The 15,665-nt window shown below is 40.2% G+C and overlaps 1 protein-coding gene across 1 annotated transcript in view; it reads left to right on the forward strand.

The window, feature by feature from the left end:
* NSF (N-ethylmaleimide sensitive factor, vesicle fusing ATPase) overlaps window positions 1-15,665 on the forward strand; it is an 85,159-nt gene that overhangs the window by 20,056 nt on the left and 49,438 nt on the right. Inside the window, exons 3-7 of the mRNA XM_067312037.1 lie at window positions 739-838; window positions 4,085-4,124; window positions 8,748-8,914; window positions 10,102-10,209; window positions 10,876-10,951. Coding sequence (XP_067168138.1) covers window positions 739-838; window positions 4,085-4,124; window positions 8,748-8,914; window positions 10,102-10,209; window positions 10,876-10,951 — 491 coding nt within the window. The remainder of the gene's footprint in view (window positions 1-738; window positions 839-4,084; window positions 4,125-8,747; window positions 8,915-10,101; window positions 10,210-10,875; window positions 10,952-15,665) is intronic.

The raw sequence follows: 15,665 nt of genomic DNA on the forward strand, positions 1-15,665 counted from the left end.
TTCCTTACAGCATAGTTTTGGGGAGTGACACACAGGCACATGCGGTTGCTACTGTTGTGGCTGCTTCTGACTGTTGGCATTGTTCTGTTTTGGTTGTAGTGTTCCCTGTCTTCAGGTCCCGTGCGAGTTCAGCAGGATCTGTTCATCGCTAGCAAACAGGACAGTCAACCTCAGCACCTTATGTGATCTTGCTTCTTCTACAGGAATTTACAGGAATTCTTCCTCTCTCTCTCTTTTTTTTTTTTTTTCCTCTATGATCAAATTTCTAAACAGCATACTATGATCCTTTTATAGACTTTGCATCTCTTTCACATTAAAATCTCAAGTGGGTTATATTACTTGGATTTTGGTAAAACATTGTTGCCTTGGTGTTGGAAGCTTGAGATGTGGAACTGGTGTTGGTTTAAGATATGGCAACCTTGATCTTTGTGGTTATAGTTTGGTTCTGTCAAGTTTTTATAATGCAATTCCTGAGATAAAGGTGGTGGTTTTATATAATAAGTATTAGTACAATGTCTTGTGGCTGAGCTTTAAGATCATGTTATGTCACTGAAGATGGTGGACTCCTGTGGAAGACTGCTATCCACTTGAATCATGGTGTAGATATAAAGCCTTTGTTTTTTCCATTATACAGCCAGAATGTAAACTGGCTTGTTTTTCTTGGATTCTCACAGCACTGGGAGCAGTTTGAAATCCTTCTAGGTGTATATTGAAGTAAAATACTGTTCTCTCTTCTAGACATGTTGTTGTGAAGACTTCTCCCAACCACAAATATATTTTCACACTGAGAACCCATTCCTCAGTTGTTCCTGGCAGCATCGCATTCAGCTTACCCCAGGTATTATGTGGTTTGACTTACTGTTTTGCTGTGGAATAACCAAAATTCCTTTTGAGATCAGGATTGACGATAACTATGCTAACTGGTGGGAGATGCCTGTATAAAGTATGCTGCAAACTTGCTTTTTGATGTCAGAAGTTCATGGACACGTGTACTATAGCTGAAGCAAACGTTCTTTTAGTCCTTTGATCTTTTTTAGCTTATATACACTCTATAAAATATCTAATTTAACCTTTTTAAAAAACATGAGCAACAAACTCTTTTGAAAAGAAAAGCCTGAGCAATATCTGTTTTGTTGTGAATTGTTATTGTCCTCTGTTTTCCCTTGGCTTTAAAGGGTTTTCTTTCCTGTGTTGCTCTTTCAAAGACATACAGGAAATGTTATTGATTGTAATCAGTCATTGCTTGTACTTCCAGATGAAAAATGCAGTGAAATGCATAAAATAGGTTTAACTTGTCTCCTCTTTCTTAATTTAAGTCAAGTTATTTCATTTTAAATGACGGTTGGAATAAATAATTGATGCAATTACAGATGCAATTACAGAAAAATGAATCTGGTAACATGTAGCCTATAACTGACATATACTGTAAGTTGCATAATGTAAAACAGCAACAATCATGGTAACTGATTTACTGCTTTCATATTTTCCTGCTAATAACTGGTCTAGAAGCTGAGTCTCCATGCTGCAAGCGCAAGACTTTTTTCCACAACAGATGACTTGGCCTAGGCCCAAAAGCTACTTTTGCTTTTTGACATGTTGTTCAAATTCAGATTTGTCCGGATGAGTGGGTGAATAGGATGTTGCCATATGTCCAGTTACGATTTATGATGCCAAAATTAAAAAACAGTTATCAGTATAAGATATTTGTATCACAGGATTAAAGTAGGTGAGTTCATGATCTAGGGTTGATTTTTGTAGGTTCCAGTGGTTATTGTAGCTCTGGGAAATACTTTTGCTAAGATAGTTTGCTTATCCTTAAAATGTGACTATGGTAGTAAGTGTTACGCCTGCTGGTGGATGAATGTTTTATTTGAGTATTCCTGATGCTGGGATTTAGATTTCCAGTATTTCCTGAAGTCTTTGATGACCACAACCAGCATTACACAAAATATATATTTACATCAAGTTCCATCTCCTATAATCATGGACAGTCATGTAGCGGATGTTTTAGTTTGCAAGAATTCTAATAACTTCTGTTCGGCATTGCTTATGTACATTAAATTCTTTACTACCATCATTCAATAATAATCTTAACTCTTAGCCGTAAAGACCAAAAGCTGTTTATATACTGCAGAGAACGAAAGACCAAGGGCAGTGCAGTGATGGCAAACTTCTTAGCAGAAAGTGCCCAAATGTACCTAAGAAACGAGCTATATCTCTTGACCCAGAGAAAATCCTACGGAATTTTTCTAGCTGAACTTGGGCAGCTTTCCTTCTTGTCCTGAAATTTGGTGATAGCCTTAAACTGGAGGGTTTGAGCAAAGCCCAGCACTTCCCAGTATTTGCAGGAGTACCAGTGTGCCTGCTCACCATCCTTGCACTGGTGGTCACTAGTGTCTAGTACTTCAGATGAAGGTGCGTTTGTGCTATGTTTTGCTGAAGAGTTAGTGTCATGAGGAGAGAGGAAATATACTGGCCTTGCAGGTAAATGATGGAAGCTGTGAAGCACGGGATTAAATATGGAAACATCTGTTTCCACCTTTTTGGGAGTACCAGTAAATCAAATGCTTAAGACTTCCCATTCTGGGCATTGATTTCCAACAGGTTGTTCCCTGTTGTGTCAAGGGAATTATTTCCTTAAGCTTAAAGTTCCATTTTGAACCACAAACATATTGAAGAGGGAATATAGGAGGAAATTTTCATTTTTAAGAAAGGTCACTGTATTCTTTCTCCCAGACATGTTCCTTTTAGCATAAAAACTCGAACATAAATGGCCATAAAGTACAGTATTTCAAATGGGGTCTTACCGGAGCCTTGTGTAACGATACTAATAATTCTCGTAATTCATGCCTCTCATTCATGACTATCGTTCTTACAAGCTACATTTTATCCTATTAAATGCTGTTTCTTGTTCCTGCGAATGTTACGTGCTTTTGCCATTACTGGCTCCTAGTTTTGAAATAAGAATGAGAGAAATAGATGTAACCTAATAAAGGAAACATGGAATGAAGCTGTCAAGCAAATAACACTACCAGCATCAACATGAAGGGCCATTTCTGTGTATTGCAATTATTTGGAAGAAAAAAAAAAAAGAGAGGGGACTTAGCTATTAAACTTAGTTTATAATGACTAACAAGCCATTTTAAAATAAGAGTTCTTGTTTTTTGGTGTACAGTGGGGAAGAGACCATGAATGTTGACTAGTCTGAAATGTGGACTGTAAATAGACAATAGCCAATCTGTAGCACAAGAACCATTAGAAGAAAACCATTTTTGCAATAATCAAGCCAGAATTTTTGGCATAATAAAAGTTACAGATTTTCATGTCACATAATTATTGAATCATTTCTAACTTTTTCTCATGTGGTTTTGTGCTATACAAGTCTTTTTTTAAAAGGAATGTGAAGGAGGCAATAGATTTGAAGAGTTCTTGCTAGTTCTCTGGAAATTTTTTAATTGTTTTAAGTTATATTACTTCACATTTTAACAAATTCCTGCAAGTGGTTTTTACATGTAAGCTTTTAAAATGATCATGGAGTGCAGAGCAGCCTTTCCTGCTTGTTGCACCACATCTTATGTGATCAGCCCCTGAGCTTGATTAGAAAATGAACAGAATGGCCAAAACCCATCCAGTACGGCAACGTCTGTCACAGAGATGGTGGGGTGATCAGCGATATGAATCTTGTCTTGTCAGGTCTGCTTTAATGAATGTAGCCCCCGTCTTTGGCATTAGACGTGGCCTGTCATTCTAAAATTGATTACCGAATTATCAGATGTTGAACATGAAATGTCATGACAATACTTTGAGCAACCTGATATAAAGTTGATGTTAGCCCTGCTTTGAGTGGGGAGTTGAACAGGGTGACCTCCTGAGGTCAGAGAATGGAATCATTAATAGAAATGATTCCTTGATTTTGACTTATTTCCCGTCAATTTGGGGATTTTTGTAAGGTCTTATTCTGTCATTTTTGCTATTTAAGCTTCTGATGGAAGGGCCTGTTTTCCTAAATGAGGCTGTTGACTCTTGAGTAGACATTGTTCTGCTGAAGAACAGGCTTTCTGAAGCTTTTGTCTTGTTTTTACAGCGAAAATGGGCTGGACTTTCCATTGGACAAGAGATAGATGGTAAGTCAGACAGCAGCATGATCATGACATACGTTTATAAAAGCTGATTTCCATGTTTCCAGACTGAAGTGAAACCGAAGTGGAAAATCCAAGATCCTTAGCCCTTCCTCAGGTACTGTACGGCCCTCATTTGTGAAAGGCAGTTGCTCTCGTGTCTGAATACTTCCAGTTTCTTAGCATTGACAAGACTGGGCAGAGGTATTTTGACTGTTATCTTCAGACATCTATGGATATAGCAGCTCTGTGTGGAACGTCAGTATTCACATGCAGATGTAACACTTAACGTGTATCCTGAATAGTCTATCCTTATGGTTTTGGAGAACCCCCATCAGCTAACAGAAAACTGCTGTTGTAGTTGAGGATTTTACTGGCAACTAAACTTTGATTATTGAGAATGGGATGCTTTTAATGCTAAAGGATGTTAAAAGCCAGCAATCTGCTCTGAATTGCTGGAGTGATGAGCTTTGTGAATAGCACTGATGTTTTCACTGAGTAGTGTTTAAGAAGATGCCTCCAGATCGTCACCATGTGAATATAATCTCAGAAGATGCTGGCGAATGTCTAAACATTAGTGCCAAGCATGTTGCATTATAGGAAGGTGTCACCTTGTGTGGGAAAGCACTTCTGCTTGCCTGTTAAAGCAGTCCAACAAGTGGCATATTTCTCATGTGAAAAGTCATCTTAATGTTTGCATGTGTTAATTTATTATCTCTCTTGCCTTCCTCTTTTTTAACCTGCGCTCTTGCAGGAACATGGGAGGCCAGTCAGCGTTGAGGTCGCTGTGTGCTCTCTGCAGCGTTTCCTGAGCAGGAGACTGCAGGATTGAAACCTCTGCACATAGTTCTTGTATGTTCAGGTGCTTCACTAATCGAATGCCTTTCCAGTCAAAGGGTCAAAGGTACTTCACAACACTTCACAACATAAGAAACATAAATTAGTCTATGAGAATATTTAAAAATTCAGCTGCCAAATGTAGTTGGACTTCTTAAAAAGTGGGGGAAGTTTCCTCATGCAGGTTACACTTACACATGCTACCCACAGACCAGTACATAGACAAGTGCTCTTGAGGGCCCTAACTCACTTCTTCATCCTCTGATTTTGGGTCTGTTTGGTGCATGACTGATACTTTCTTGGTGTCTCATTGGGTCAGATGCTCGTCTCCTGGACAGACCATCCATAGGAAAGCTGAAGTCTATAGCTTTTTGCTCTCACTTCCCTTCCTGCTTTCAAACAAGATCTTGCCCCATTAAGGGGCAAACAGTTTTCTGATTGGGGACACTATAAGAGTGGTATTCACCTGAGATGAAGGATTCTGCAGTGTGGTGAAGTGGAAGGGGTGCCATCTAGAGTTTGCACAAGTTGAAGATTCGTATCCCAAAGTTTAGGTTTTAATGGGATTTTTGCCAGTGTTCAAAGAGGAGACTAACTTGCATCTCTCAACAGCAGCTGCTGTTGTAGGAAGGTCTCCATGTTCTTTATAACAGCTGATCAAGGTAAGGGATGGTCTTTAGTCAGGAATTACCTGCATGTTAATGGGGGCAGCCATCTCATCCTTGACAAGGTTGTTGTGATGAGGCCTGCTCAAGTGGTTGTCTGGCTCAGGGTCGTTGGTGTGCAGCAGCTGTTTTTTAGAGCACTGTTGTGGCATTTGAGGTGTTTACAATCTTTCCAGGGAATTCTTGTCATTTGAGGATTGTTGGCAGAGCTGATGACTGTATACCACATCAATAAATGAGGAGAACCTAGGCTGAGAAACGATAAAGCTGTGAACGTGAGGCATGGTTAGGGAGGCTCTCTCCTTGGCTCTTCATTTTCCCAGCTTCTTTGAAATCAGCAAGTCAACGGGCCTGGGTCATTAGTTGAATGTCAAGTCTGATGTCTTCATGGATCTCTTTCTGTACTGGATTCTCATGCAGTTTTGGTATTTGTTTGGTTTTCTTTGCTTATAGACACTCAGACTGTTGCTTGGAAGCTTCTTCTCTTTTCTAGCTGAGTTTATGTGGTGGGTTTTTTTTTGGGTTGTTTTTTAACTGTAGAACCACCTATAATTTTTTGCAGGTATGGGGAAGGAGCCGTGGATTTACTTCTCATCTTTGTTTGGTTGCTGGTCAGTAGCACGTGCCAGCTGGTTTACAGATATATGTTTTTTGTAATACTACAATTATTTTGGAAATAAACACTAATATTCAGCATAGCCAGTTGTTAATTGTACTTGTACTACACCCTGCTGCAAATTTACCAAGTGTGTGGGAATGTGTATTAAAAAAGAAATTGCAGCAATTTCGTGCAGAGTGACTAAATGTCGTATGACTCCCTTGTGAGTATAAAGAATTAGTAAAGCTATGCTACAGGTAGAGAGAAATATTCATAAAACTATTGACTTACCAGGACTCCTTTTTTGTCTTGTTCCTCTAATAATGTGAAAACTATATTTTAAATGTCAACTTAAAGTGCAGTTCTTAATGGCACGGTGAATCTGAACTCTGTCCAGCCCCTAATGCTATGGTTAAGGCTTTGCAGGTGAGTAAAACTCGTAACTTTGCTTTTGTGGAAAGGGGACTTGGGGCTGAGTGCTTCCAGCGGCTATTGTCATCTTGCCTTTAGTATGGTTTGGCTTCAGCTTTATCAGCTCCTCTGGTACAGTTGGAGATGCACACCTAGAGCTGGGTGCTGGCTGTGCCAGCTCCACTCTCAGCGGCAGGACATCACCCCTGCCTCTCATTTTCTAGGATTTTTACGGGCTTTTGAAGTTGGTGCAGTATATTGCTTACTGGGGCACATCTTGACTGGTGGATTCTAATTGTCCTCTGTACCAGACATGTCCAACACTTGCTCCTGGACTTAAAGAGCACTTGTTGATACCTCAGTTCTGTGAGGTGGCCTTGTACAGGGACTAATGATCTTTCCAGATGCTTTTGTTTGACAAAGCCCTGAGATTAGAGAAGCAAAATGAAATAACTGCCCTGAAGTGACCTGTAAGGTAAGGAGGAGTCCTGTTATGTCCTTGCAGGGCCAATGTCCCTCCCTCATCAGCTCTGACTAATATGATGCTTCTGGTGCCACGTCCTATTCCAAAAGAACAAGTAGATATACCTCAGTTCAGGAATTGGTATACTGTTTCTTCTTTATCCCTATTTCCCTGAAGATCTTTCTATAACAGCTCATTTCTAGATGGCCTGTTCTTATACAAGGAAGGACGTTAAATCTATATACTATAATGACCTATGTGTCTTCCAGTATCATTTTCAGCAAGTGGCAGGCTCTTTTCATTCCCTTTATCTGAGTGAATCTGTTCTCCTAGCTGATGCTTTTCATAAGTGGATGCTTGTGTCAACTTTGCATCTTCCCAGTGGGTTTACTCTGGAGCCATTTTACTGCCAAGAGAGTTGATAGTAAATAGCAGGCTATGGGGGAAGTATATTTCCCTTATTCACCTCCTACTGCCTTATCCTTAGCTGTGACTTCTGTATCAGACAGACTTTTTTCTCTAGATTCAAGGCAAACCTGGAAGATATCTCAGTGTTCTGGAGAAACGTCTGCTTCTGTCCTTTGCTGCAGTCTGGAATTGCTAATTATTAAGCCTATCTGCTTTGTGTAATCCTGTCCTTCTAATCAACTGTGTGTTGAGACAGTAGCCCTGAAGATATGAAGCATGCTCTCCTTTCCTTTCTGCCCTTTTTTCTCCAGCTACAACAGCCCTGACTGTCCTCCCGTTTTTGGCATGGTGTGACCTGAGCCCTGTGGGGATTGGGTGCAATTGGCAATGCCTATGAAATACCTTCCATGCCATGTTGCTTTCTGCCCCTTTTCAAGGACCTTTCAATTGATTCTGCATCACTGGAAGTGTGCTATGGCATGCTAGGATGGGCCCCAGTACACCTGTGGGATAGGAGCTGTTTGCTGCTGTCAAAGAGGAAGGGTAGTTGATGCCTTATTCTGGGTTGTGGAGATGCCTTATTCTGGGTTGTGGAAGCCTGGTAGATTATCTGCAGGTTTAAGGGCAGGGATAGCAATGTAACGTAACTTTCTGCCACCTAGTCTGGAGGAGACCTAGTTCAATCTATGGCTGCATAAAAACAGTTATGGCTTCTTGTCATTGCTTTACCAGCAGGACTACTCTTAGCGCTTCCTTTGGGGCTTTCTGAAGACATCTTCTCCAAATCCTGTCTTGGACATTGATGTAGCTATTGTAGTATAGCACGGGTGAACTTGCTTTCGTTGTCCTTATCCCCAAACTCCTATGGTGTTTGAGCTGTTTTGAGGGCATAATAGAGGTTTTAAAGAAATGTGGGGGTTCTCGGTAGAGATACATTTGCTGTATTTTTTTATCTTGCAATAGAAGATGAATATAAGAGAAATGAGGGTCTCTATCAGAAATAATAGACTTAATTGTATTAAATCTGTTTAATTCATATAATCACGTATTTCAGATAGTAGATGTTCCTATTTATCAGAAGGATTTTTTTTAAAAGTGTTGGATGGGACAAATATTCTAAGAATATTAACATCTGGCAAACGAGTAATCCCATATAACTGGAAGAACATGTATTGACAAACTTGTAGCGTGTTTAATACATTGTGTGGAGATCTTGCTGTGCTAAAATGTGCTTTTTTTTTTTTCAGTTTCTTTATACACTTTTGACAAGACTAAGCAGTGTATTGGCACAATGACAATCGAGATAGATTTTCTGCAGAAGAAGAGCATTGACTCAAACCCCTATGACACAGACAAAATGGCTGCTGAATTCATCCAACAGTTCAACAGCCAAGCCTTCTCAGTAGGACAGCAGGTGGGAATTTTTTTTTTTTAGCCTAAAATGGTCTTGAAGACAGACATGTGTGCTGGTATATGCAATGATATGAAATACTGAAGAATGCCTAATACTTAGTCTGTGCTGCAGAGGACAGCTTATAGACAGAAATTATTTATTGTGTGAACAGTTTCTTTATGAATAAGTGAAAGTCATGATAGTTCAACGAGAGCATGAGCAGAGTGGTTTAAAATCTACCTTTTCCTTAGCTAAAGAAATATGTCTTTATGAGGAAAATCCTTAGGCTTAAGAAATCTGTTTTTTTTCTCCATCTCGGCCTGGCTGGATATAAGCGGAGCAGCTCCTGGAATCTTTTGACAAGTAACTTTGTCTTCCTTCTGTATCGAATGAATGTAAACACTGTTTTAATTAATTTTCAGTAGCACCTTCGATGTGCAGTGTGTACTGCTGCAAACATTTATTGCTGCTCTGCAGGCTCCGGTTGTAAATTAGGTATGACACATTTGACTTAGGGATTTCTGAAAGCTGGTGTCACTATAACTGAGCCTTTTCAGCTCTATAACAGGTGGGTTTTTGTCCCTAAGAACTACTGTGATAGTGTCTAGTGTGCCACATTCTCAAGACAGACTGTGGTCCGTCTCCCAGGGTAGTTTACAACATGCAGGGCCTGAATCTTAAATCAGTTGCAAATGTAATCGTAGAGGAAAAGAATTGCAAAGGCAGACTGCTGTCTTCTATAAGATGGGACCCTACTTCTGTTAATGTTCGCTCTGTCTCTCTGCTGACTATTCCAGAACAATTTTTGAGGTGTCCTTGTCAAACCAAAATGCAAAAGATCGAAAAGATTTGAGCTAAGTTGCTCTTCTGGCCTAGCACCAATATTTAAAACATCAAGAGATGATATGGAACATACAGCCAGGGGATAAAGGAGGGAGGAGAAAAACTTTTCTTGAAAGGAAGCAGCTCTTTGAATTTTCCCTCTTGACTTAAGGTTGGGCTACTTTTGCTCTATTGCATTCAAGTATGAGACATGGAAAGGATGTGTTCAGTACACCAGGCCTTCACAGGGAAAAGTTATATGGGATTATTAGGTGGTAAACATAAGAGTCCTTGGGCCTCTTTCTCTTCAACTCTGATTAGCCTTGTCAAAATCCTTTTTAGCTTTTTAATGAGTTAAAATCCCCTTCTGCTGTTTCTTTTCACAGCTTGTCTTCAGTTTTAACGACAAACTTTTTGGCTTGCTGGTAAAGGACATGGAAGCTATGGATCCCAGCATCCTCAAAGGAGAGCCTGGAGCGAGCAAAAAGCAGAAGGTAGGGACACAGGAATTCGTGTTCATTCCAGAGGGACGGCAGAGACTCAAGTACTGATCAGATGTTGTTACAAGGAAGAATTTAGGTTACTTGCATTTGCAGAAGCTACGCATTTGTTTCATCTGACTGCTGCTTTTGCCTTGGAGAAGATAAGGAACAGTATTTTCGGTTAAATTCAGTCTCCTGTGCTTATGTATCTTGGAGCTTAGAGTTGCACCCACTGAAGTGCAGAGCTGGGACTATATACAAGGAATAGTATTTGGTCTTTATGCACTTGTTCCTGGAAACCTTCTCTGTTGACACTTTCTGTCCTCCGGATATGTCCAGTTGTGATTTTTCCTTCTATAGAAAGCATTTTTCATCTCTATTTACTAGATTTTGCTGAAATAAAATACTTAGTTTTGAACTAAACAAATAGCTTTAAAAAGTCAGGTTATCATATCAGGAGTTCCTTAGGTATAATAAAGTGCATTCAGTGTCGTATGATTGTTACTAAAATTAGTGTTAGAGAAGGTGTTGATATTTCACATTCTTACCAATGACTTCTGTAGTGGAGCTTTTGCCACTGTTTCTCGCTTTCAGAGGCGTGCTTGGAAATATCCAAAGAAGAATCTGAAGTTGAGCCTAATAGTTGGATTTAACTATTTGGTTTCCTCCCTTTTGCAGATTGAGATTGGTTTGGTTCTTGGGAACAGTCAAGTTGCCTTTGAAAAAGCTGAGAACTCTTCTCTCAATCTGATTGGTAAGTGCCACTATATCCAAAGGGGGGATAAATAGAGCTTGAAGTTTGCTACTTTTTCAGGCCTCAAGGACACGCCTGCTTCAAAGTTTGTTTTTCCAGTTATATCATTTGACCAAGTTGATTGAAAACCACATCCCCGAATTTTTCCCAGGTATCTGTTTAAACTAGCAGATGATTGGACCTGATCTCTTAAGAACCCTTCACAGACCCTGTAGAAAGCAGGCTGTGGATGTTCAGGAGTCTTGAAAACCGCTGCCCTAAGAAGATACCACCCCTCCTGCAAACATTGCTTCTTCTAACCACGGGCTCTATAAAAGTCACTGTATCATCCAAATATGAAGCTTCACAACTGACTGATGTACTAGAGGTATTTTGTGGGCCTTCATATCATGCCTTATTACCATGGTCTATCTAAAATATAAAGGGAGAAGACGGGAGGAAAAAATGTCAGTCTCTCAAAGGCACTCACTGTAACAAACTGAGTTATTTGAGTAGAGAAGGTAGCCTAACCACTCTGCACTCGTACACCTGGATTAGAGAGGCACCATTGGCCAGTAGCTCCAACCAAAGACAACAGCTAGTTGAAATGTTTTAGCTATGCATCAAAGAATGATATTTTCAGGGACACTAGCAAGCCAATAGCTCTTTAGTTTCAAACAGCAGAGAAATGGGAAGGTGAGAAGAACTTTTCTGAATGTGTAAGTCAAAATTGCAAAACTTGTGAGAATCTCATCTTTAATCTCTCTTCTCTAGGGAGAACCTTAAAAAGCTGATAGAGAATAGCTTGTGAAGAACACTTCAGTTTTCTTGACTTGTGAAAGTCCTGCCCTTCAGAAACTGATGCTACTTGCAAAATACAGCACAGTGCGTTACTGTGTGTGTTTGCAGTAACTGTTCACACAGTAAGGTTATTAACAAAACTACAACCCCCTTTTTTTAACAAGCACTTTCTAAATCCTCAACAAAATCTTCATGTATGGATTTTACTAGCAAGCAACTCAGGGAATAATTGGTGCACCCTCCACACATTCATTTAGGTAGAAAACTGGTGTACAGGTAGAAAGGGATCTCTGATATGTTCCTGTGGGGCCCAACTTGAATGGTCAGGAACCTGGACAGCAAAGTGGGCAGTGAGGGCACTGTCCCTGCAGTTGGCTTTACGTGTGCCCTGGGTCCACTGCGGCTGTCCTGCAGAGCAGGTACGTTCGCTGTTAGCCTGACTGTTCCTTTCCTTGTCTGTGTTAGGAAGTGGACAATAACTCCCTTGGTGGTGGTATGGCTCTCGGCATTCCTTGCTGGGTGCGATTTAAGTCCTGCTCTGCACAGACGTTCCTGTTTTCCTTTTGCTTTCCTGGAGTCCCTGAACTAAGAAACCTTTTGTTTTTGCTGCTGCTCTTCCACAGATGAGGAGTGGTGGAGCCTTTGTGGCAGATGAAGGCTGCTGTGACTGAGGTTCAGTGAACCTGGCCACCTCAGTTGAGTGACTGTTTTAATAATATTTTTGTAGTGGGCTTGTGTTCAAAGCACAACTCTGCTTGATTGTGAATGCTCAGTACTTTGAGTATCTGGTACTGATTTGGTACAGAAATAAAACATGTGAGGTTAGTAGCTGCTTAGGAAAATAAAATTTCACTCCTTCAGCAGTGCAGGAGCTCATGGCACAGACTGAGTTTTGATGCTACCCAAAAGTGTCATCTTTTCCTCAAGTGTGAAGCTATGACTTAATGGTCTGTAGTTGTCTGCTACGCATGTACAGTCATTGCAAAAATGGGGAGATGTGAAGCTGTTCTGTAACTACGTACCTTGCATATTAGATAGACCTCTTTATCTGAAAGTACGTTCTGTACTTAAAAAAAAAAAAAAAAAAAGAGGTCTGTGGAAAGGGATTATAGATGACACTGTAATTAAGCATATTAATTAGGATACAGTTTTTCTAAGAGCCCTGAATGAAGTTTGCATGAACATAATTATAGCCCATTTAATTTTTACCGTTTTGATAGGACAGCTTGAGGTGGATATTAACATAATCCAATTTACTGCATCGTAGCAAGCAGTGATATTTTGCTTGGTTAGTGTTCAAAGCCATATAATGACCTGTGATCTTTCTCCTAGCATGGATAGGTATGACGAATGGTCCTCTGGGAGAGGTAATTGTTTGGGAATAGGAATTCTTCACTGCGATTCTACTTCATTGCCTGCGGAGAAGACAAAAGAGTTGCTTATGCCTCAATTTACTTCTGTTAGATTGGTACTTTATTTAATCTCCTTATTGATCTGAGGCAGAACTGCTTGATGTGCTTTGTTAGTCTCTGGAGAATCGCAGAGTTGTGAATAATTACATTCTGAGAGGCAAGATAAAAGTAAAGCAAGTGTCACTGAGCAGTACCTTCAATAAAGGGCCTTTATTTTCCTCAGTAGAAAAGAATTGTGATCATTTAAAAAATAATGCCAGTTCTGTTTCTTCCATTTAGCATAAAATGGTGTTTTAAAACCTGTGAATGCAGTTTTAGTTTAGTTGGAGAGAATTTTATTGTGATCAGGTTCAGCCAGAAGGGGGGGATATAGGCTAAGTTCTGGAGTTCACCCAGCATGTCTGGGTGAGTGTACTGATCTAAAAATTGCAGTGGAGCGATGAGATAATAAATATACAGTGATTAGTGAATCAGATGTTCACTGCTGCCCTATTTGGTACTATGTATTACTGATGCATGGTGCACATAGTACCATGTTGTCACTAACGTGATGGTTAAAGATGTGTTCTTGTTTATTTTGTCACATGAGGAATTAAAGTATTGATTCTAGGTGTGTTTAGGCCAAGATTAAGAGCAATCTAATGCAGCTTGCATAGAACTTTTATTTAGCGTAGTTATTGGACTCTGGATGCCTAAAGTTAGGGATGGTTGTAGTCCTCAGGCCTAATCCTGTAAAGCACTGGGTGAATCTGAGAAAGTATGAGACACCCAATTTCAGCGGGAATTAAGGAATGGCTTGAGGATCTTTGCTTCCTCTCTGGATTTTTGTATTACTATTAGCTTCTCTAGTAGCAAAGCAAGGTGACTTTGCTAAAAGCCCTTTGGAAGCATTGATCTGACTGATGTGTCAGTGCTTGTTTGTAAATTCCCTCAAATGAATTTAAGAGGAGACTGAGTGGCTTTGTTGGCATTGCAGCCGTTGTTGTTCTTATTGTAGCATTTTTGCTTACTGTCCGCCTCCTAAATGCACTGCTTGCTTTTAAGCTCCTAGGAAAAGGGAGCGTGGAGCTCTCTAAGACTAAAACTTTGTCAGCAGAAGAGAAAAGGGGGCTGTTACGCTATCGCATAGAGAATACAAAACCTGTGCTTAGGGGATCTGGCTTAACTAGGAATATCTGTAGAAGAGGTTATGGAATAGATAGCAAAAAGAGCAGTGGTAGTTTGGCAGGGCTGGCTTTTATTCACCTGAGTCCTAAAGGAACTGAAGGATGAAATAGCTGACCTTGTAATGCCGATTTATAACCTTGCTTAAAGTTGCTCTGGTATCCGAGGACTGGAGGATGGCAAATGTGCTGTCAATTTTTAAGAAGATGCCAGGGAAGGTCTGGGGAGCTACAGGTCTTTAAACCTGAAATCCGTACAAAACAAATCGGCAGAAACTGTAGGAAGGAATCAAATTAGTGGATATTTGTATAAAGATGATACGCTGGGAAGGGTCAGCATGTTGTCTGTGAGGGAAGTCCTAGATCCTACTGGAGGTTCATTACAGGAATCAAAAAGCATGGGGACGGAGACTGACCTAGTCTGCCTATTTTTCAAAGCTCTTCCAGCAAAGCTCCTTATCAGAGTTTCTTTAAAAAGAAACTTAGCAGAGATGTGTAAGAGAGAAGGTCCTTGCATGAATGGATGAATGATGAAAGGGTAGAAGTAAATAGCAATTCCAGTGGAGTTCAGCATGAGTCTCTGCTGGGGCCTTTGCTTTTCATTATAATTATTGAATAAGCTGGAAAAAAGGGCTGAGTAATGAGGTGACAAAACTTGCTCTTATGGGCCTGAGTGACTAGGAAATAAAATGGCAGAGGAAATTCAGTATAGATAAATATAAAGTGATGTGTTGGAAGGAAAACACTCCTAACTTCAGTCAAAAATGATTGCTCTGTAGAGCCGAGATCCTGGTTATGATAGTCCCAAAGAAATGTCAGCCCCATGCTCAGCAGTCTGAGCCCTCTCATTAAGAATTATGAAGCACAGTTGTTAAGATTATTGCGCATTATTAAAAAAAGGGTTTGGAACAAAGCGGGGCGTAATTTTGCATCTGTATTCAATATGCAGGCAAACCGCAGTGTGTGTTCTGGTCTGCCTGTCTCCAAAAGGATATAGGAGAAATAGAGAAGACTGGGCAGAGAACAACAGAGATGTTCAAGTGTGGAACAGCTGCTGTGTAAGGAATTAGTAACAAGTTAGGACTCTTCTATCTGGAAAAGCCACAACAGAGGTGGATACAAGACAAGTCTAATAAAATCCTAAGTGGCCCAGAAAGGATGGAAAAGGGCTGAAGTTGTTCACTGTTTCTCTCCCCCAGTTCTTACACTGGAGGGCATGAAATGAAGCTGGTAGGAGCTGGCTCCAAAGCCACAAAAGGAGCTGATTTGTGGAGCTAGATGCTGTAGGGTGTTCTAGCTGCTAAATTTAGGCGAATTCAAGGGGCTTAGACAAATTTGTGGAAGAGAAATCTACTGAGG

The sequence above is a fragment of the Apteryx mantelli genome, chromosome 28 (assembly GCF_036417845.1).
Source record: "Apteryx mantelli isolate bAptMan1 chromosome 28, bAptMan1.hap1, whole genome shotgun sequence".
Classification (NCBI taxonomy): domain Eukaryota; kingdom Metazoa; phylum Chordata; class Aves; order Apterygiformes; family Apterygidae; genus Apteryx; species Apteryx mantelli.